Source organism: Salvia splendens, chromosome 14, assembly GCF_004379255.2.
Source record: "Salvia splendens isolate huo1 chromosome 14, SspV2, whole genome shotgun sequence".
Taxonomy (NCBI): domain Eukaryota; kingdom Viridiplantae; phylum Streptophyta; class Magnoliopsida; order Lamiales; family Lamiaceae; genus Salvia; species Salvia splendens.
The window spans coordinates 9888841-9912264 of NC_056045.1; the positions used below are offsets into that span (position 1 = coordinate 9888841).

Here is a 23424-nt window from a genome sequence, read left to right on the forward strand (position 1 = left end):
AAGCCAAGTAGGAGTAGTAATTATTTTGATATCAATTTTAGCCAAATAAGATTTTGAATAATTTCTATATTCTGTTTCTATAAATCATCTTACTTTCTTCTCTATTTCTTACTTTTTTCTCACTACTTTATTTTCTCTTTACCTCTCTTACATTTTCATCTCTCATTTTTTATTCTCTCTACTTATCTCAATAAATACTAGTAGTATTTTCTTAAATCTTGTATTTAAAAGAAATTTCTAACTTATAGTGGAGGTAGGAAGTATTTAAACCAAGCGCATTACTTGAAATTAATGATGATAATAAAAGTACAGTATCATTTTTTTAATTTTTTTAAAAAAAATTAGTTCTATAATTTAACATTTTAAACTTATTATTTGATTAGAATTATTTTTATATTTTCTAAATTTTGGTACAGAACAAACTATATTGTCATTCTCACATTAAAAAATAGGAGTACTCATTGGCATTATATTTTTATTAAAAAATTTATTTCAACATTATTTTTATTTTTTAGTTTGAGTCGACCCCACGAAATTCAGTTCCTGGATCCGCCCATGGATTCAAGGTAGCGTAAACAAAATTAATAACGGTACTATGGAAAGAGGAAATGAATGCAATGGCATTTGCTTTTGCATTTTTATTTCATTCCCATCTATGTTTTATTTCATGAGTATTCCAGTATTCCACCTTTATTTCATTTTCTCCTTCACATTTGCTTTGGATTGACTACAGTGGCTTTTCCTCGATGGCTAAACAAAATATCAAAAATCCGACATATTACTGGAGCAATGTACATGGAAGAATTTATAGTATTACTTTAATATACAAACATAAAATCTGATTTGAAAATAATCTAATTTTATATTAACGCCAATGTAATTTAACAAAAATATGTAGTACATGTGTAGAGAGTGATTTAATTAAGAACTATTTTAAAATGAAGATTTAGAATAATCCGCTAAAATCACAAAACATATCAAAACTAAACAGATCAGTTAATGGCCTAAATTATATTAGTTATCAGATTAGGACTCCCTCCGTCCCATATTAGTACTCTCTCCGTCCCACTTTAAATGACACATTTTTCTTTTTAAAATGTCTCACTCTAAATAACACATTTTTAAATTTAGAAATATCACTCTCTCTACTCTTTTCTTTTTACTTTATTATCTTCACTTTTTTTACAAAGCAACACTACATAAAATCTTATGCCGAATTTGAAATGATTCACTTAGAATGGGATTGGAAATGGAGATTCACTTTTCGTTGATGAAAGACAACAAAAATCTTACGAGCTTAAAAACATGTAATTCATTAAGATAACATTACTAACAATATGCGTGCAGGATAATAAAACATAGGAGACATGAAACTAAGCGACGAGCCTGAAAACAAAAATAGGACTAAAAAGCTCAGTGCACTCATATTCAGCTTCCAATGGAGGTATGAATATGTCTTCGCGGGGTTCCTCATTGACACCAGCCTGCGTTGCATATTCCAGCGCCATCTCATAATCGACCTGCAACGTATTATGCAAAACAGCACTCAGTAAATGATTGAGAACTTCGAAGGACCATGATACATACAACAGCCTAGAATGACACAATCCGAATGTTGTTTGGATGGATTTGGTCCACTCAGTTTATAGTCAGTCATCTAAAATTCTTCATGAAATCTTATCCACAGATCCTAAACTCCAACTGCAACCTAAGTTATTTCTCCCAGACAAAACAAGCTCGATAGTTGCATATGGTTCGAATACAAGTACTAACTTCGGGTTAAGGTGCAAGTTCACTAGATTTCAAATGATACTCTGTTCCCAGCAAACGATTGTTCCATCCAGGATAACTAGGAAATCCTTGTTGTATAGCGAAAGAAACTAATTGATGGACCGAATTCTCAAGGAAAATTTCTCACCTGCTCCACGTGTTGAGCAAGCTTTTCTCGCAATGTCCCTTCAGTCACTATTTGAGTTGAAACTTGTTTCAGTAATTCTGCATCCTTTCCCTCGTAACGTCTTCTCTTCAAAGCATGAGAGCTAGACATCTCCTTTAGTATTTCATAAATCGCACTTGTGGCATTAGGAATGTACCTGTGAAATGGAAGAAAACAAATTTAGCTTCGTTTAGGTCAGATCATATTCTGCAGCAACAAAACGGAATCAACATTATCAAAAATTTTGAAAAAAAGGATGACGTGGTCAAGTCGTGGTTCTGAGCTAGTATTACATAAGATACTAGCTAGGCACCTCAACAAGATTGGCAAGGTAAGGACTCACTTGTTCAAACTTCGCTTTCTCTCTTGCTGCTCACGAGCCTGTATTCTTTTCACGATCTTGGATTTTAGCTGGATGCAACACTGCTGAATAGCAGTCTGGCAGTGGCAACATATTTTCTCTCAAGTCTTAAATTACTTCAAACATTATCATAAAAACGGAAATTAATTGTAAACGTTCATACCTTGACAGCCGAGGCTATTTCACTAATGTCATCACCAATGTACTCCTTCCCAGTCCCTTTAAAAGGAATTTTGGTGCTTACAATGCTCACAAAGACACCAATCTTGTCTTGTGCTTGGTTGATCTTGTAATTGCTCCAACTGGAAAATGAGACTCAATTTTCAAAGTGACATTTCATTTGCAGTTGTATCTCCAAAATAAACTCACTAAGCAAACCAAACTGAATAAGAGTATATATAATAAGCAATGAATGAAGCTGAAATTGTCCCGACTATTTCGTCTGATCTTCCAGAAAGATACTTTAGATTTGGCAACTTCTGTTAAACGAACATAGTACTACGTCTAAGATACTGATATCTGAACTATGTATAATGACACAATACATAAAATAGATGGATCTCTTACTTGATTCTCTTTACAGCAGTTCGGGTGACAACATCAGCACCTTGCTCAAACAGAAGTGGAATCCGGTTGGCAAACCGGAAAACATTAAGGCCCTAAAGTTTAGCCAACATGAATAGATCTCAGACAGATGCCACATGAACAGCATTATGAAATCAGGATATGATTCTTTTGTAAATCATCAATAAGATGCCTTATAAAAATTGACATTAGTCAGAAGGATAGATACTCGGAATATAGCAACCAAATTAAGTAAAGACAAAACAATAGTAGACACTTGTATATCTGGCACATCCCTAACAAGAATCAAGATAGATATTACTTATGTCATCTCGATATTAAGCTAATTTACACCTGATCCATGAAAGGCTCAACCTTTCAACTTCCAATTATGTGCAGAATGCTACACTATATAGGTTAATCGTTGAAAAACAGTATTGTATTAGGAAGAATCTTTTCACTGGGCTTAGAAGCAGAAAGAGATGCAGAATTTCAGATTAGATTGAACATCTATAGTGGTCGACGACATCCACTAAGGACTGAGGAATGTATCTTCAGATAAATCATGACTTGGAGAAACAAGAAGCAAACTGAAATACCTAGGCGTATGATACATATCTGCATCTTTATGTTTTATCAGTTATTATTATTTATGTAGTTGTTATTAGTTTGTTATAAATAATTTTATCTCTTAGAGTGTGATTTGGTCTAGGAGTCTGATTAGGACTCTAGTCTTTATCTTTTAGAGTTTTATTCAGGTTGAAGTCTTTTATCGTCATATACCTAGGGCTTTGTTTCCTATTTGAAGTGTTCAAAAATAAAATTTGATTTACCGAGCATTGATCTTTTATTTATTTATTTTCGATTCCAACAACTTCTTCGTTATTTAGCATTCCTATCATACCCTATGTTTAGTATGCCAAGATATTAGAAAATGCCTACTGTGTTCCCGCCGATAAGTCTGTATCAACGTAACATGCAACATAGATCTAGCGGTCTAGGAAATCTTGGAAGTGTTGCAATGCACAGGAAGAATACTATCAATGACAAACCACACTAATTTACAAATGAGATCATTATAGCCAAAAAACACTAATCGACAACTGAGAGTACCGTTGTGATTTGTAGTAAAAAAATAATAATTCACGACTGAGAAAACTCATCGTTTGGAAAGTGGGGCACAGTGCACACTCAACAATTTGAAGAACGGATTAAACTGTTAAATCTATTGTAGAATCAAAAGTGTTAAATCTATTGTAGATTCAAAAGTGTTAATAGTGTTTTAGGGTTTCAGAATTTGAGCAATTGTTTAGAGTTTTATGTATTATAAAGGTCAGCTGTGCCCCCTGCACCTTGTTCGCCCCAGCCACCTTGGGGCTGTGCTAGCCAGTGTTAAGGGTCTGGGTCAATGAGGTGGGAATCTGGGTCGCAGGGCAATGAGGCAACAGACCCACTAATCGGGGCGCCAGAATAGGCGAATTATGTTTTATATATTTATATTTGTTTTTGTTTTATTGCTTGAATGTTTATACACATATTAATATATTACTCCCTCCGTTCCATGGTAGTTGAGTTATTTCATTTTCTGCACTCGTTTTGGAAAACTACTAATAAATAGTCAAATGAGGCAACAGACCTACTAATCGGGGCACCAGAATAGGCGAATTATGTTATATATATTTATATTTGTTTTTGTTTTATTGCTTGAATGTTTATACACATATTAATATATTACTCCCTCCGTTCAATGGTAGTTGAGCTATTTCATTTTCTGCACTCGTTTTGGAAAAATAATAATAAATAGTCAAATTGGAGAAGAAATAAAGTAAAAAAAAGAATAATATAGATAAGACTCAAGACTCTACATTATTCTCTCTTGTACTTTACTATTTCTCTACTTTAACTATTTATTATCATTTTTCTAAAACGAGTGCAGAAAAAGAAATGACTCAACTACCGCGGAACGGAGGGAGTAGTATTTATCACATCAAATAAATCTATATAATTATCATTCCATATTGAAAAGAGAAGCTTAGGCATAAAGAGAAGCTTATAAAAAAATATACTAGTAAAATTTTAAAGCAGCATAACACAAACTAAATAATTGTCTATCATTAGAAAATAAATAGTTTCAAAACAAGTTGCAAAATATAAAGTAAATAACTAAATATCATCATCACTTTAAAGGTCGGTCCTCCTCTTCTTCATCAGATACAACTAGATTAATATCTTCATCGCCATTCACAAGAGTAGGTTGTACCCTAGTATTTGTGCTACCTCTAGTATGGTACACTAATCCGACGCTCCAGAAGCTCTACCAACTTCTCTCCAATAAAAATTATCATCCTTAAATACCAAATCATCATGATCATTATTCTTATCCTCATCCAACCAAGTAACCATATGTTACTTTCATCAATTTCACTCAAGAGAATAGGACCAGTTTTGTCCTTAATCTACATTTGAGTGCTCTGTTATATTTCACAAACAACTAAGTCATTCAATCTTTGTGGTGCTAGACGATAAATAAAATATGTTAGTTTATTCAAAATATAAATAAAATTTATTCAGATTCTTATTACATTACTTATGTGTTGAAAAACACTCCAATTTCTCTCACACAACCGGTAGCACTTCATGTTAAGCTCAACACTCGAATCGCAAAACTTTGCAAATTTATCCAAAAGCTTCCCATATGCAGCTTTAGGAAGATAGAAAATATAAATATTTATTATTCCCATTCAAATAAATATAATAACAAAGAAAATGAATAATTACCTGATATCATTTGATTTGTGTTTCGAATAGCCATAGGATTTCCAGAACAAGAGACTGCCGATCTGCATTTAGGCATTTCTTCCCTGGTGATCACGTGTTGAATATTTTGGTCGGGAACCAACTTCTCATGACATGCATACATGATCTCTGAACATGTGTAAACACCTTCCACATTTGCATAAAAGACTCCCTTATTAAAGTAATGACCCGCAACTGATTATCCCATCGAGAATCAATTATATCAAATGCCCTATTAAAAGTTTCTTCTCTTCCATGGAATGAATTGGAAATGACCTCTTTGCATAGATCCATAACCTCGTAAATATACTCCATAGCGGGCTTACACACAGCATCAACCATTCTCAACACTTGGACAATAGGACAACTCAATTTGAGAGCATAGACGATATGCCTCCCGTTACTACGGTGCTTAATGACAATTACTGGAGTCATATCTTCTATGCACTTAGATTGGGTTGTCCTCTTGTCCAAGTGTTGAGGATAGTTGATGCTGAGTGTAAGCCCACTATAAGGTATATTTACGAGGCTATGGATCAATGCAAAGAGACCATTTCCAATTCATTCCATGGATGAGAAGAAAAGTTTTAAGAGGGCAGGTTGCAGGTCATTACTTGAATCTGGGAGTCTTTTAGGCAAATGCGGCAGTGTATGCATGTCATGAGAAGTAGGTTCACGACCAAAATATTCAAGACAAGATCATTAGGGGAGAAATGCCTAGGGCAGATGTCTCTTGTTTTGGATATCCTATGGCTATTCGAAACAGAAATCATATGGCACCAGGTAATTATTCATTTTTTTCATTATTATTTATTTTCATTTGAATGGTAATGATAAATGTTTATATATATTTTTCCCTTTAGCTGCATGGTGGGAAGCTTTGGATCTAAATCTTCAAATTTGCAAAGTTTTGCAATTCGAGTGTTGAGCTTAACATGTAGTGCTACCGGTTGTGAAAGAAATTGGAGTGTTCTTCAACAGGTAAGTAATTAGAATTTCAATGAATCTTATTTATAATTTTAAATAAACTAACATTTTTTATTTTCCTCATTTTTAGATTCATACCAAAAGCGGATTCGTCTAACACAATAAAGATTGAGTGCCTCAGTGTTTGTGAAGTATAAAATAGCACTTAAACGTGGATTCAAGATTATTGACAAAACTGATCATATTCTCTTGAGTGAAATTGATGAAAGTGATGTATGGTTACTTGGTAGGATGGGGGATGAGGATGATGAGGATAAGAATAATGATCATGATGATTTGATATTTAAGGATGATAATCTTCATTGGAGAGAGGTTGGTAGAGCTTCTAGAGTGTCGTAACCAGTGTACCATACTAGAGGTAGCACAAGTACAAGGGAACAAGCTACTCTTGTGGATGACAACGAAGACCATGAAGATATTAATTTAGTTGTATCTGATGAAGAAGAGGAGGACCGACCTTTAAGTGATGATGATATTTAGTTATTTACTTTATATTTTGCAATTCGTTTTGAAACTATCCTATTTTCTAATGCTGACAATTATTTAGTTTGTGTTATGCTGTTTTAGAAATTTTGTATATTTTTTCTATAAGCTTATCTTTAAGCCTAAAGATCTCTTTCCAATGTGGAATAATAATGTATATAGATTTATTTGATGGGATAATACTAATATATTATGTATAAACATTCAAGCAATAAACAGACACAAATTTAAATATTAAACATAATTCGCCTATTTTGGCGCCCCGATGCGTGGGTCCCTCGCCCCATCGCCTCATCGCCCCGCGACCCAGATTCCCACCTCATCGACCCAGAGCGCCCCACAACCTTAACAACACTGGGCATCATGATTCAAAATCAGAGGCGAAGCTTTCACAACCGGATCGAGGCAGAATCGGTTGAGGGTAGGTCGAAAATTGAGATAGGATAGTAAGTGTGGGAAAATAAATAAGGATAAAAAGTGAAACATTTCTAATATTTGATTTGATGATATTAAAAATTAAATCCAAAATGCAGTAAGGGTACAATAGTAACTGTAGTTATGTTATTATTATTACTTTTGGCTACTTTTTATGTGTGTTATCTCAATTTGGATATTTTATTATCTCACTCACAAAAATCTGTGACAGTGGCATTGCAAATCACCTGCTTCTAAATGCATATGAGGTAAGCACTAAGGAACCAAACAAGGCATTGAAAGTACATTATTGAAATCAAAGAAGCTGTTTTTAAGTACTCTGCAAGAAGCATCGATTAGAGAGAGAACTAACTTGTTTAACATCTTTTCCACCCAAACTAAGTCCTGCTTCCACAATGAAAGGATGGCCCTCAAACACTTGAGCGCTGCATGAGATGATAACCATATTTAAATTTCTCATTTCATAGTAAACTAAACTTCATCCAATTAGCAGAGAAAAAAAGATCAGGAACTTAATGGCTAAGGCTACCTTCCTGAATACGTAGCAACCATATCCGGATGCAGTTCCTTTATGATCCCTAATCGTAGATTATATTCTCCAGCAGGACTAAGACACTGCAAGTGATCACAGCTAAGGCAATAAATTGGAATAAATGAAAGCAAAGGAAATCTGAAACTTATCGAAATGATACTATCAAATCAGCGAAATGAAACCGGAACCAAATAACCAAGAAGGAAGAAGCATTTAATGAGTAAAACTTACATCACCACTGGGATCATCAAACTTTGCTTGACGGAACAACTGATGGATGCGAACAATTTGCTGAGATGTAAGAGACTTCACAGCCATTTTGGGAGAAAAATCTGGACCCATTTCTCCTATAATATATCATTAAAACAAGCCAGTTATAGACCCCATTTTGGAATTATAAGCAGGTATTTTCGTTATGTGGACTTATCAATCATCTTTAGAATTCGATTGGCCAAATAAATTAAGCATGAATGCTACTCTATGACCATAGCGACATGGTTTAGTAACCATTCCAAATGGAATGTGCTAAAGAAAAGAAGATTGCTTAAAACCTCATAATAACTTAGCGTTTAGCGATGCTCTTCTTGGAAAAACTAGACATTGTACAACTCTTAATATTTGTCAAAAGTTAAAAGAGTCTATAGGAAACTAGGAGTGATCACACGAATGATAACGAGAGATGGAAGAGCTACACATAACAACTTGATTATATTCATATTCATTTGGATTCTATCCATGCTTAAAGAATTGCCATTACTTTTACTCCACTGTTCACTGCGACTCCCATGATTGCTATAACCATACAAGATACTTGCTTCAAAGGACACCATACAACAGAGGAAGCAAACCATAGACAAATAGACATGGAAAATGGTTTCAAAATTCATCTGATTACTATACTAGCCTAACCAATATGATCTTGTTACTTAAAACCATGACATTTACATAGGGGCCTTGCTCTTCCAAGGCTTAAGATCTTTCCCCTCATATATCAAAATCATGAGCATTTTCCTGCATTGTTCTTTCACAAATAACAACAATCACCTGCATGTCTTACCAATTAAACGCTCAGCATGGGACTTCCCAACGTTCACAAATTCATGCTGAAGAAACTGCAAAAGATTCTGCTTTGAAGTTTCAGCAATAAGTCTTTTTATCAAAAGCAAATCAACTGCTGAAGGATGGTACTTGGTCTCAAGAGGAGCTGGTGGCATTATATCTGTCCTTCTAGCAAATCTCACGCTCATATTTTTACTGCAAAAGCAAGCCATGAAGTTTATTTATTAGTTTACAGATATACTGAAAAATAAGTCAGTAAGAAAAGAATAACATGGGATTAAGACAAAGGAAAAGCAAGTACTCTGGAGACTCTGATAGAAATTTGAAAAGAAATTGTGCATAAGGAGTGATGACAGCCATTTGACGCATGTAATGCAATATTTTGGACTGCAGATGCAAACAAGAATCTCATGTCAGGATAACAGTCTTTATCATAAGGAAATGTTAAATTTATGAAATCATACACGATAGGTTGTCCAGTTTCCCTCGATTACAATCTGAATTTCAGCTCCATGCCACCTTTCATGATTCTCTCTTTTCTCATGGACATGTATGTGAGGAATATTCCTGGAAATTAACGAAGTGCAATACTATCACTTTGGACTTGACTCACTTCAACAACGTTCAAAAGGATGCTAAGTCATGTCCTGAAGACATGTAGGCATACCTATGAATATCAATGTCTAATCGGCAAAACGATGAAAATGTATGGCCTTTCATTGAAGAAAAAATTTCAATAGGTAGCCCAGTACTCATCTTGGACCAGATAAGAGCCTGCACACAAGTGAATAGATAAGGTTACGTCTTTGTGGGACAACATGTCACTACCTTCATAATGGAACTACACTCATAAGCTGGTAATAACATAATAAAGCAGCAGCTGACAATATCGTGATGAGAACTTTGCCTCACATACAGATCGAGAGTCGATACTTATGAGAGTATTGTGCACAATAGCCAATTATTTACAAAACCTACCATCTTCGCACCAAGTCCAAATTTTCCTCTGGTTTGTTTTAAGCCGTACTTAGTTCCAGAGAGGACTGCACAGATGTCACTCTTAGAAGGAAAATACAAAGTATTATATGAATGTTGGTTACAATTAAATTTCACAATGTTATATGTTGAAATAAAATACAAGAGCTATCAGTAAAAAATTTCCAATTAAGGACCCGTTCACTTTTCCAGATATGCCCAGAAATAGGTTCAATTAGGGGGTAAATATGATGTTCACCTTCCATGATTCATTACTTCTCGGCCCTTGAATTGTACTAGGGCCCGCACTGTTCATCCAAAAAATTCCAGAAATAAATCTTACGAGAGAGGTGGTTTTCAATTCTAGTCCACCAAGAAATGGAAGTATAGTTACTCAATTACCCCTAGCATTTTCGTTTCCCCTCTAATTAACTCTTTTCATAAGGGCAATTTTGTCTGTACAATCATAAACCGCCAACAATTGTGTGGGCCCTACCCGCAAAAAAAGAGTGCTATTCTTACTCACTAAACAGCAGAAACCGCCCACAATTGTGTGTGCCCTACCTAATACATTAGATTCAGATTTAATTCTTCCCATTTTGTAAATGGGAAAGTGAACGGGTCCTAAAAGAATATAATCTATTCATAAGAACAAGCTATCAGAGTCAAGTAAAAAGAACCTCGCCCAAACATGTTTGGGATATCATCGTGCGGCATTCCCCTACCATTATCCTGCATCAAAGACAATATAATCAGATGTTGATTGACTAATTGCATACTACTATCATGTATCTTAGAATTTCAGATTTCTAGGGTTAGATGAAATGAAGTGGTAAAAAAGCCATCACAATAGTGTAGAAGGAATGTATCAATTTACACCTTACAAGTGACCCGATAATATGAGGCCTCACGACTTTTTGTGGGTTTAAAAGCTGTTGGTGCTTTAACTTTCTTCCCAAGAGCAGCATTCTTTGCTTGAGTCTCTTGGAAACGAGCTTCCTTGGCAAGTCTTTTCTGAAAAGCAAGAACTTAATGCTACAGAACTATCATTGTGGAAATTGACCATGCTATAATAAAAATATATATGCACCTCACGAGCCTTGTCTGTCTCAAAGTCATCGTATAGCGCTTCATCAACCCGTTCATGATTAGCAAGACCGATCATGGAGTTGAATTTATTTCTCCCAATTTCTTCACTAGAACAACCAACAATAAAGCATCAGTAGCAATAAATACTTGATCCAGATCTAACTAACGCATCCACATAAAGATACATACATTGTTATTTCAATGACGGGAAGCTCTGCGATAGCCTCAGCTGAATCAAGTGCATTTTCAACAAGCTCTCTAACAGTTGTGTACAAACATTTTCCAGGCTGAGAAAATATATAGCAAGGATAATGAAGCAAAAACACACGGAGAGATTAAGCCAAATCAATTAGACATAAACCTCACATTATCAAATCCAGCAATGTTCTTATTATCTGCAAAGAACTCCGCCGGAGATTCTACAATAAATATGAAGCACAACATCAATTCGACAGAAAACTATGGAGAAAAAAAAACAATTCCGTATATACATAAACGGAAATTGAAGGCATGAGAAAGCAAAGAGTACTCTGTTTGAGAAGCTGGGCATCTTTGGGCTTTCTAGGCGTTTTCGATTTCGATTTCGACTTGTTTGATTCAGCTGGGCTATCGCCGCTAACTTCCATTTTCGTCAAAATAGGCGAGGTTGCAGACAAAGGAGAGAAGAGGGGTTTTATCTCCCGCGCGAGTTCATACTTCAATTCATCAATTGCCACACGGTACGGCCAAATCTCACAACCCGACCCGGACTCGTAACATTTTTGATGGTCGATTGGGATTTATCGTACACCGTTAGTAGTTACTAGTGTCACTCCCCGATGCACGAGAAAATCGGGTTTGGGGGGCACTCTACCACTACAATGACAAAAATGTACTCACTTTGTTAATTGTTTCATATATGGGAAAAAACATCAACCGAGCCGGCGTTTTATTAAGTGGAAACGCCAACTGTGATGGCGTTTTACAGTGAATTTGTGAATTTAAAAAAATACGGTACTTATTTAAACTCGCCAACTAGGTTGGCGTGTTTGGTTTAAAAACACCAACGTTGATGGCGTTTTCTTCGTGTTTAAAAACGCCATCCACGTGGGCGTGTTCTGGTTAAAAACGCCTTCAGCGTTGGCATTTTAATGTTAAACACGCCATCCAAGTTGGCGTGTTAGCGTTGAACCAGATATCAGCAAGATTTCTCCCAAAAACGCGAACCCTAATCACTTTCCCTCCCCAATTGCGAAAACTCTCCCCGAAGGCGAAAAACCTTAAGGAAACTCTTGCTCGGGTCGACACAATCGGCGATTTGAGGGTGAAGATTTCGATTTTGGTTCATTCTTCCAAACATTAGTCTTCCTATTCGGTTAGTATATTCATAATTTGACCAATATTTGAGGGATTTTTATGATAATATGTATTGTGGTGTAAGTAATAGAAATATTTGATAGATTGTTATGATATTATATATTCTAGTATATCTAATTTTTTATCAATATTTGATGGATTGTCATGTCTTGCCCACTTAGAAAGTGGCGTATTTTGTGAAGCGTCTCCCTCCACCTACAATTTTCAAAGTTAATTACATTTCATCATATGAATTTAAATGAGTGGCTCGTTGTTTCAATTTACTGCTTAGCTATGAGAGGATGCCGTTTCATGGAAGCCCTCCTGAGCATGCACGCCAGGTTTTGTTAAGTACACCACGGTTATCCTGCGAAACCAATCCATATACTCATCAATTGCAATAGGTTACGTAAACCTACAAATAAACTACAGATGAATCAAATTTAGTCAAAACAAATTCAATCAAAACAGCAAACAAACAACAAATTAGGTTACGTAAATTACTTGGTTGGCGTGCATTATGGAAAACTGGTCTCTGAAATTTTCAATGCAATGCCCAGGTGCTTTTACATATGAGGTCAGACCAGTTCATCTAAAAAAATTAAATTATGAGCGAGTAACACAGAAATTAATAAAAATTATGCTTAAAAAACTAATTAGTGAACAACTTACGCGACTGCACATGGTACGTAGTCTATAGGCACGAGATTTAGCATCTGCGGTCTAATATTTGGGATTCTCTCCCAAGCCCACAGCTGTAACAAAGTAAGAGCTCCCCCGACATCGGTCCTCCTAGCAAGGGCAGCTTCACATAGATTGTGGTACAAGAAAGGAAGAGTCGCACCACCCAGCTATAGCTAGCACATCGTTCTACATCCATGAAGAATTGCAAGAGGAAGAATGGAATTTTATTACCGGATGCGTTCGGGATCATCAGACCACCAAGTAACAGCAGACAATAAACACGAGCACGTTGAACATATATGTACTGGTCGTGTTCATCACTCAACTCAATCCTCAGTTGATTTGATAAGCTTGTCTGCTTCCAAACCATTTCTTTAAAATCAACTACATCTGGAATAAAGCCAAGATAATCCAGAGAAATTTGCTTCCAATAGTTGACATCCTTGGTAGGGATGTAACCCGTCAGAGCATCACCGTCAACTTTGAGGCCCCATAAGGCCTCCACGTCTTCTAATGTCACTGTCGCTTCACTGACTGGAAAGTGAAACGTGTGAGTCTCTAGCCTCCATCGTGCAATCAATGCTGTGATAAGATTATGGCCAATGTCTTTTGGTTGACCACACCTCAATATCCCGCCGAACCCCATCTCGTCTATCACTGCCAAAACACGAGGATGTATGGGAACATCCCAAATGATTCATTCGTATCTTCTGCAGCGTACGTCTTCTGATGGAACTCCTGCCCATATATTATTAGAGACGTGTTGTCTCTGAAGATATAATACGGAAGGGTCCTTAGGACCACATAACAGTCTTCGACGAGCACTTGAAGATGATGCCATAGTTCACCTACACAACATTCACAATTCAAATTAAACAATTCACAAACCATTTCAATACTTGGATACTATTTAAGTCAATATCACAAAATGGAACACCAATATCAAATAATGCACAATACAAAAATGCACAAATTCACCTACACAACATTACACAAATTCACCTACACAACATTACACAAAATTTTAACACAATTCACCTACACAACATTAACAATTCAAACTAAACAATATACATCAACCTAAACAATTTCAATAATTTGTCATTATTGAACCCAATATCAAATAATGTAACACCTAGACCCAAATAATGCAACACCACTTTAAAACTCATATAAACCAAATCAAGTTGCCCAAATCTTAAGCTAGAACAACACTAGGGTTTAGGTTTTTAATCGAATTTATACCCTAACTAAAGACCAATATCTCAACTATTAATCAACAATAATGTCATACAAACAAGCCAATATGCTAAATAATAATTCAACACAATATTTCAACTCAATTCACAACCCATTTCAAACCCTAACTAACTATCCAATAATTACTCTAATAATGTAAAAGATAAGCATACTAACCGCAAAGTATACGAAAATGGGGAAGAATAGCACCGATTGATGGAGGGAGGGCGAAATCACGGAGAAGAAGGCGATATCGCGACGAAGAGGCGCTGCTTTGGATAAAATCGCGAGGTGTGTGGTGTGAGTTTCGCGATTTGGGGGAGAAGAGGATGATATATTGTTCTGTCTAAACACGCCTACTGTGTTGGCGTTTTTGAATTGAAACACGCCAACCGTGTCGGCGTTTCTAATTTGCTAAACACGCCAACATGGATGGCGTTTTTAGTTAAAAACGCCAACCACGTGGGCGTATTACACTTTACGCTGTAGTTGCACAAAATCAGTCGAAATTGTAAAACGCCGACCGTGCTGGCGTATTTACTTAATGAAACGCCAACGAGAGTGACGTTTTTCCATATATGGAACAATTAACAAAGTGGGTACATTTTCGTTATTTTAGTTGTAAACTCCCCCACGGATCCGATTTTCTCAAGATGCACAGAGCAAATAAATAGAAATGAGAAACAGTGTTATCACGTGGACTTAAAAAATCATAATTGTCTCCCTTCGTCCCAACTTAGAGTCTTGTTTTGCCATTTTCGTTTATCCCAACTTAAGAGTCATATTTCATTTTTACCATAAATGGTAGAGAGGCCTCATATTCCACCAACTTATTCCACTGACATTTTATTATAAAAGTAATATATAAGTGAGACTCATATTCCACTAACTTATTCAACTCACTTTTCTTTACATTTCTTTAAAACTCATGCCCTAACCAATTAGGACTCTTAAGTTGGGACGAATGGAGTAATATCTTATTATTTCAATTAATTATTTATATATTTTTTTAAATATTCAACATTTTCAATAATAATATACTCCTTCTGTCCCACGAAACTATGCACTTTTGATTGGACATGGTTTTAATGCACAATTGGTAAAGTAAAAGATAGATATAAAAAAAATAACTGAAGTATTGTTAGTGGAAATATGTCTTAGCTCATGTCAGATAAAAGACTTTCTAGAATTAGAAAGTACATAGTCTTATGAGATGAACTAAAAAGAAAAGAGTACACACTCTGATAGGCCAGATGGAGTAGAATTCATGGTTTAGAGCATTAGCAATGGTGGCCTATCTACGGAGCTCATCTCAGAGCCTATGTCCATTTTTTCCTCCCGCGTCAGCAGACCCTTCTCAGAGCCCATCTACCTGCAATGAGAGCCCCCATCACAGAGCCTATCTCAGAGTCTATCTCATTTTCAAATCATCACTGTTTTATTTCACTTTTAATTGTTGATGTAAATTAAAGACAACATAATATATGGCAAAAAAACATACTCCCTCCGTCCTAAGATAAGCTCTTATGTAGAGGAGAGTCTTCTCTACATAATTCTTACTCTTACTTTACTTTTTCTCCACTTCAACTATTTTATATCATTTTTCCAAAATGAGGGGAAAAAAAGAAGGGAGTCGCTTATCTTGGGACGGATAGAGTATTTCATTTTAAAAACTAAATAAAGAATAAATGTATAAATAATATAAATAATATAAATAAAATTACATAATATTGGAAAACAGAATACAACGAGAAGCGAATTTAAATAAAATTACAATAAAACATCAGTGTCTCCGTGAAATAAAGGAGAGGAGATTGAGGTTTTTATAATAGGTGAAGAAAATTAAAAAAATAAATTTAAAAAAAATATGAAAATCGGCTCCGCCATCGGCCGAGCCTCCACAATGAAAGCCCATCGCAGGGCCGATGCGAAGCCGATGAGGTACTTGGGGCGATTGATCGGGCCTGGGGCGGAGGCGTTGGGGGTTGGAGATGGGCTCCCTCCCCACAATGGTGGCCTATGACAGCCGATGGGGTCCATTGTTGGTGCTCTTAGAGAGATAGTTAGAAGGCTGAAGTTTATCGACGTGTGAATTACACTAATGGTAGGATACAAAGTATATATCACAATTAAATTTATTTGTTATACAATTGCATACTCCATCCGTTTCATCACAAGTGATGAATTTCTCTTGGGCACTAGATTTAAGAAAATGATATATATTGAGTTAAAGTGGAGAAAATAAAGTATGAGAGAGGAAAAAGTAAGAGAGATAAAGAGATAATAAAGTAAGAAAGAGATAATAAAGTAAGAGAGATGGAATAAAGTAAAAGAAAGTTAAAGTTTTGTATTTTGTTAAAAAAGGAAATTGATCACTTGTGGTGGGACAACCCAAAATGGAAAGTTGATCACTTGTGGCTGGACGAAGGCCGTATTTAATACTCCCTATGTCCCCAAATAATTGTCCATTTTGGTTTTGGCACAGGTTTTTAGAAATGTAAAGGAGAGTGGGTTGAAAAAGTTAGTGAAATGTGGGGGGCCTACTTTTATATATTCCCTCTGTCCCCTGATAATTATCTATTTTGAATCCGACACGGGTTTTACAAAGTGAGTTGAAAAAGTTAGTGAAATAGAGGTTCCACTTTTATATATTAGTTTTATACTTCCTCTGTCCCCAAAGAAAATGCACTTCGGGTTCGGAACGGGTTCTGATTCAAAATTGGTAAAGTAAGAGAGGGGTAGAGAGAAAAAGTAATTAGGCCATGTTTGGTTGGCGGGAAAGTAAAGTTGGCAAGGAAAATGATTCCTGGGAAAATAAATCCCGGGAATATGATTTCTAATAACTTTACTTTCCCGTGTTTGGAAAATATCAAGATTTGAAAGTATATATTTGATTTAAACACTAAACTAAAAATATATTTATCATTTTTTATTTATAAAAAATAATAATACATATTATTTAATAAATTATTAATTACAAATGATAATGATTATATTATTTTATTTATTATTACGATGGATAGTTTAAATATGGATTATACATCATAATATATAATAATATAATAATAAATAAGATTATTATTATTATTATCATTATATTTACTTAATTTTTAATTGAATAAATTTTATAATTTAAAATTTCACTACAATTTTATTGTTAATTACTAATTTATAAATTAATAATTATTATATTATTATGTAATTATAATTATATTTAATTATTTAATAAATTATTATTATTATGATAATAAAAATAAAAATAAAGTATGGTTTATACTTTTAAATTATTTTTAAAACATTGTAATAAATAATAACAATAATAATGATGATGATAATAATAATAATAATAATAATAATAATAATAATAATAATAATAATAATAATAATAATAATAATAATAATAAATTGTACTATATTGCATTAAATATGTAAGAATCCTAAAACTGGGAAAAAGAATACCTAAGAAAAGTTAGGATTCAGAATTCTAAAAAGTTGTACTAACTTTCCTTGTTTCAGGATTTTGATTACTTTCCCAGTTTGATTAAAAACGGAAACAAACACAGGAATTTAAAATTTAAGGAATCAGATTACTTTCCCAGACAGAATCTTGGCAACCAAACATGGCCTTAAAGTATTGGTAGTGGGGAATGAGTCCCAACTCATTAGAGAGAAAATAGTTTCTAAATTGGAAAGTGCATATTCTTGTGGGACAGACTAAAAAGGAAAACATGCATATTCTTATGGGACGGAGAGAGTAATAAAATGTGAGTGAGATGAGTTAGTGGAATGTGTGGTCTACTTACCATTTTTGGTAAAAAAAAATGAAAGTGAACAATTAATGGGGGATGGACGAAAATGGAAAAAAGTGGACAATTAATGAAGGACGGAGCGAGTATTAGTTTTAATAAAATGTGAGTGAAATAAGTTATGGAATGTGGTGCATATTTACCATTTATAGTAAAAAGTAAAAGGTGAACAATTAATAAGTGACTGACAAAAATGGATAATTAATAAGGGACGGAGAGAATACGTGTAGATGTGAAAAAAAATTAAATAAAAAATACATATGTGAGACAAATTATGAAGTATATTTTATAGTATTACAACTAAGATAAATACAACTAGAGTAAAATTACATTACATCTTTGGTTAAACATCATGACAAAGAAATCAAAAGTAAAAAGGTACAAATAGATGGACCATAAATACCAAGTGATGGAGAAAGATGAATATTTCATCTCATTTCTTCTGTCTGACAATGCACTTCAATATTATGGCAAAATATTCTGTATGTCTTTCTGCAAGAAAAAGAAAAACAAAATATGAGCAACAAATCAATATGCAAGTTACTGAAAGTCTGAAATTAAAACTAGTATTTTGACCACATTCAAATTTCTGATTGTTTTCTGGCTAACTTTCCTACCTCAACTGCAAGTGGCGATGTGCCTGGAGCGTATCTCTCCACGACTTTTCCTTCTTTATTCACCAAAAACTTCGTAAAATTCCACTTGATAGCATTGACAACCAGCCCACCTCTCTCCGACTTCAAGAACTTGTAAAGAGGTGCTGTATTCTTTCCATTGACCTCGATCTGAATGCAGTTTCAACCAGTATGTATGTCAGTCAGTTTTTTACTAGAAACTAGAAAGCACAAACGATTAAGTCATGAACGAAGATCGCTTATTACATGTCCAAATACAGTTCAACATATGCAATAATAAGAACGAATACCTTGTCAAATATCAGGAACTCAGCTTTAAATCTAGTACACACAGTTTCCTCGATTTCCTCATTAGTTCCTGGCTCTTGATAACCAAACTGATTGCAAGGAAACGCGAGGATTTCAAAGCCTGGAAGAAGACACAACACAATGACACTTAGAAAACACATTTTAGCTTTGGCCTATGAACAACTGGAAGTATTAACAAACCTCGATCTCTATATCTCTCGTACAACACGTTCAACTCCTTGTAATTTGACTGTGTTAAACCACTATAAAAGAGAATTGTTAAAGGTAATGCTAAGAAACTAGTTATAGAAGTTCAAATCATGATCAGACACTTACTGATTGAATAGTCGTTCTTCTAATATGAACAAAGCCAACAAAATATAGTAAGTATCTTAAGCGTAACACAAGTAACACCGACAAATTTATCAAGAACTACTTCAATAGTCTCGAACAAGTCATAGACCTCCATGCAATAGTAAACGGAACGCTTATTTTAAGTAAGTTCTCTATAACTTATAATTATGTTTGATGGCATTATCCAGCATCCAACTGCAAAGAATGCCAAATTACTTACCATAAATGTAGAACTAACTTCGAACTTTACATGTTAGGGGAAATTCTGAGATTTTAGAGTAAATAAATACTATACCAAAAGAAGGAAACTAATGAGAGAGAGAACCAGATGTAGTCGTATACCATTTCGAAGCTACATTCACTATCAGAAGAACCTTCCCCTTGTAGTTGCTCAAAGGAACATCATTCCCATGAATATCCTGTATTTGAGTAAGTTTAGCATACGAAACATGGGTTAAGTCTCCTGCTCAACAAGTTACACTTCAGCGCATAGGTTCTAAAGAGCGAAATATACTGATTGAAGAATAACGACATTGTAAACAATCAGCATTACAAGAAACATAGCTTTTCCTTTTGTTGGAAGTAAAAGCAAACCAAACCCAAGAATCTAACAATCAACGAGTGTAAGGAAGTTGTGCCGGAGGATGATCAAGCAAATCCCGAATACCACTGACCAAAGCCCGGAAATGGGCATTGTAATAGAGCTTTTCTAGTAAACAACTACTCCCTCCATTCCATCCATTCTATAGTAGATGAGTCATTTTTCCATTTTTGGGACGGTCCATGGTATTTGAGTCAATTTTTTCTTTTAGCAAAAAGTAACACATTTTCTTTATTCTCTACTCTCCCCTTTCTACTACTTTATTATCTACTATTATTAATATACTATACATCTCTTTCTTAATCTCCATGCCGATTAGATATGACTCTACTAACGGATGGAGTACTATCTAGTGGATCCAGTAAGCAAACACAAACATGGTGAATGAAATGCCATTTCACATGAAAGAGAAGTTCCCAATTCATTATCTTGCATTAGCCACTCATGAAACATTCTAGAAGTAAAAATTGCAACACATTCTTGCACAAAAAAAGTTTTGATCTTTAATGAGTTAGAAGTAAGAACAGATAGAGATAATACATGGGTGTGGCTTATGCCTTAAGGCATATCACAGAAGGTTAACAAACAAAAAGAAGAAAACAAGAACTTCATCAACATTCTAACCATTTTGAGATTACCCTTCCAAAGATGAAACACAAATGAGACCCACAATTGGGAAATTTAAATCTCAATAGCCAACCAATCAAAAGAAAACCCAAATAGAATTAACATGCGTCCAATTTCGAACAAGGGGATTAAAGGGTGTACCTTTACGGTGAAGTCGTAAACTGATTTTGGGGAATCTGGATCAGGTGGCGAATCATTGAGACTAGGATATTTGTAATATAGCAAGGAGGCAAGACCAAGAAAGAGAATAGATGCCCAGTTGATTGGTCTCAATAAAAACATGTTAGATTTCGCACCGTCGACGGGAGACTAAAAATACAGTCTTTGAAAAGGGGTGACGAAAAAAAGTAGTAAAAAAATAAAAATGAGAACGATTTCTTGAAGCAGTTATTCTGCGGCGGAAGGGCGTTTTATTTTAATTATTGCTTTGCATATTTTATGTCAATATTTATTTACAACTTACTTAAAAAAAATTACTTAACTTTTCTATATTTGGGAATGGAAATGGCGAATGGGTAAATCCATCCTATTTTATTGAAGCATTTTTAGCAATAGCCGACAATATACAAAATTGAATTTGTATATATTTTTCTATAAGTTCTAAAAAAGTAGTTTAAACTAGGTCAAACTTGATTGTTTGTAACTACATTTTTGTTTTTATGAAAATTTGATTAACATACACTAGCTAGGGTGCTCTATAATGTACTAATGTCAACTCCCATAGTTTAAACTTTAAATAAAACTAGTATTACTCCCGTGCATACACGGACTAAAATATTTTCAAAACAATAATTAAAATTATAAATTAATTAAATAAAATAAAAAAATGCTATACATGACATATTGTATTTATTTCGAAATGTAGTACTCCATATGACATCAAAAGTAATTATGCACTGGAAAAAATCACTTATTAAATAAACTCATGAATATTAATTAAAATATTTTGGATACCTAACACAAATTGTAAACACATCAAAAATATATTATTTTGCTTTTAATTAATTGATAACTAAATATGTCTTTACTTTTAAGTTAATCACTAATCCATCAATAATATACTCCTACAATTTTGTACCTAAAATACATAATACAAAAAAACTATCATCAATACAATTTTTAGTCATCTACAGTATAAGATAAAACTCATTATGATGTTGGACTTGAAAACAAAAATATTTAAGCTCCAAGAATCTTATTTGTTCATTCCTCCTCCAACAATCAACAATCTAATGATATAAATACAATCTCTAGGGTTAGAATAATAAGAAATCAGCGCCCCTACATTCTCCCCGCTTTTCTCTCTTCCTCCTTCATCTATGCTTCCTTCACATTGCTTTTGTAGCACTCAAATAAACAAAGCTTGGTGTATGTGCTGACCTGGTGAATGTGGTAATTGTCACAATTACATTGGAATTTATAGAAGATCTTTATAGCTTTTGGTATTCTTCCCAGACTGACTTTTAGTATGTCCACTATTATAACTTAAATCAATAGTAGTAATTGTTTAGACCTCTCAAATAATGTCGATTGATTAAATTGACCTTTTAAATAATGTAACGTTAGCTTAATTAAGGTTATGATAATTTTCTGAAACGGCCAATGAAGATGGACAAATTTATTAACAAAAACCAATTCTATTAAATTTACATTTTTTAAATTAAAATGACAGTTTTGTAAATAACACGAAATCTCCCCTTTTATATATGTATAGATTGACTCTTCAGTCATAATAGCAGTGTTACGTGTATATGATCGATATTAATATAATTGATGAGGCTGGTTTCATGCATGTGTTCCGTGGCAAAACTGCGCTCAAATCCATGAACTAACGTCTATTTTTGAGCCAGGTGTATGTGAAATCCGCCATTTTCAGAAGAAAGAACAAATCAGTTGGGCGGAAGTGCGAAGAAAGAAAAGAAGCAAAACCTGCGGCATTGAGTGGATCAAGTCAAAAATTAAACGGAGCCAGCAGGAGTTCCACATGAAGATAGAGCCAGAGACCCCATTACAGAATGTGAAGGGCACTAACGGCATTTCAGAGAGAACGGTACCCTAGGGATCAGAGCCCTACGCCTCTCGATATAAGGAAAGCCCAACACAAAAGAAAGAGGAGTCCGAGCAAATGAAAAGAGGGGTCTCACAAGCACTCTTAGTTAGAATATCCTTAGGATTTCAGCTCTCTTCTGGGGTTGAAATCGGAGCTCTCACTTCTTGTTCTTGATTCCGTCGCACACACACACTTGGTCCTAGTTTAGTTTAGTTAGCTGGTAGTTTGGAGCTGGTTTCTGCGTTCTTCAGCTTTCGGTTCTATATTTCTCGGACGCAATGGCGGACGTCAAGACGGACGTCCCTGGAATGCCGCAGAACTCCGGTGTTCGCATCGCACGTCCGCGTCCGCCTCTCTGCTTCCTAATAGCGGAACACGCCGGTCGGACGTCCGTCGGGACAGCCGCCGTTATTGATGCTTTTAGTGTGTTAAACGGATTTGAAAAAAAAACAACAATATAATAATTGTGATTTTGTCATTTCATTCAATATTATGCCTTTTTTAACTTATTACGTACTTAGTATTTATATTTTAGGTGAATTTCTTAGTTTATTCTATTAATATATTTTGAATATTCTATTAAAATAT

General features: G+C 34.6%; 3 protein-coding genes across 4 annotated transcripts; all 3 read right to left on the bottom strand.

Annotated features, from left to right (window-relative positions):
* Nucleotides 1-1289: 1289 nt before the first annotated feature.
* LOC121765501 (DNA topoisomerase 6 subunit B-like) lies at nt 1290-11942 on the bottom strand. Of its 2 annotated transcripts, XM_042161681.1 has the most exons (19): nt 11747-11942; nt 11584-11636; nt 11407-11504; nt 11219-11324; nt 11008-11142; nt 10809-10860; nt 10132-10196; nt 9821-9927; nt 9618-9720; nt 9455-9540; nt 9152-9348; nt 8326-8441; nt 8092-8177; nt 7915-7987; nt 2865-2956; nt 2461-2599; nt 2280-2374; nt 1919-2093; nt 1290-1520 (listed from the first exon to the last, which is right to left on the bottom strand). In XM_042161681.1, the coding sequence occupies exons 1-19, from the start codon at nt 11841-11843 to the stop codon at nt 1374-1376; spliced, it is 2022 nt and encodes a 673-aa protein (XP_042017615.1). In that variant the 5' UTR covers nt 11844-11942; the 3' UTR covers nt 1290-1373. The 2 variants fall into 2 exon arrangements, with proteins under 2 accessions (XP_042017615.1, XP_042017616.1); XM_042161682.1 differs by lacking the exons at nt 11584-11636; nt 11747-11942 and having other exon boundaries at nt 11008-11137.
* Nucleotides 11943-12914: 972 nt separating this feature from the next.
* LOC121764160 (protein MAIN-LIKE 1-like) lies at nt 12915-13882 on the bottom strand. Its single transcript, XM_042160220.1, has 2 exons — nt 13468-13882; nt 12915-12919 (listed from the first exon to the last, which is right to left on the bottom strand). Exons 1-2 carry the CDS (start codon nt 13880-13882, stop codon nt 12915-12917), a joined length of 420 nt encoding a protein of 139 aa, XP_042016154.1.
* A 4626-nt stretch (nt 13883-18508) lies between these two features.
* On the bottom strand, nt 18509-21166 carry LOC121765507 (probable glutathione peroxidase 2). The gene is made up of 6 exons (XM_042161689.1): nt 20928-21166; nt 19901-19977; nt 19406-19467; nt 19207-19325; nt 18899-19066; nt 18509-18773 (listed from the first exon to the last, which is right to left on the bottom strand). The coding sequence occupies exons 1-6, from the start codon at nt 21066-21068 to the stop codon at nt 18747-18749; spliced, it is 594 nt and encodes a 197-aa protein (XP_042017623.1). The 5' UTR covers nt 21069-21166; the 3' UTR covers nt 18509-18746.
* Between the last annotated feature and the right edge of the window lie 2258 nt (nt 21167-23424).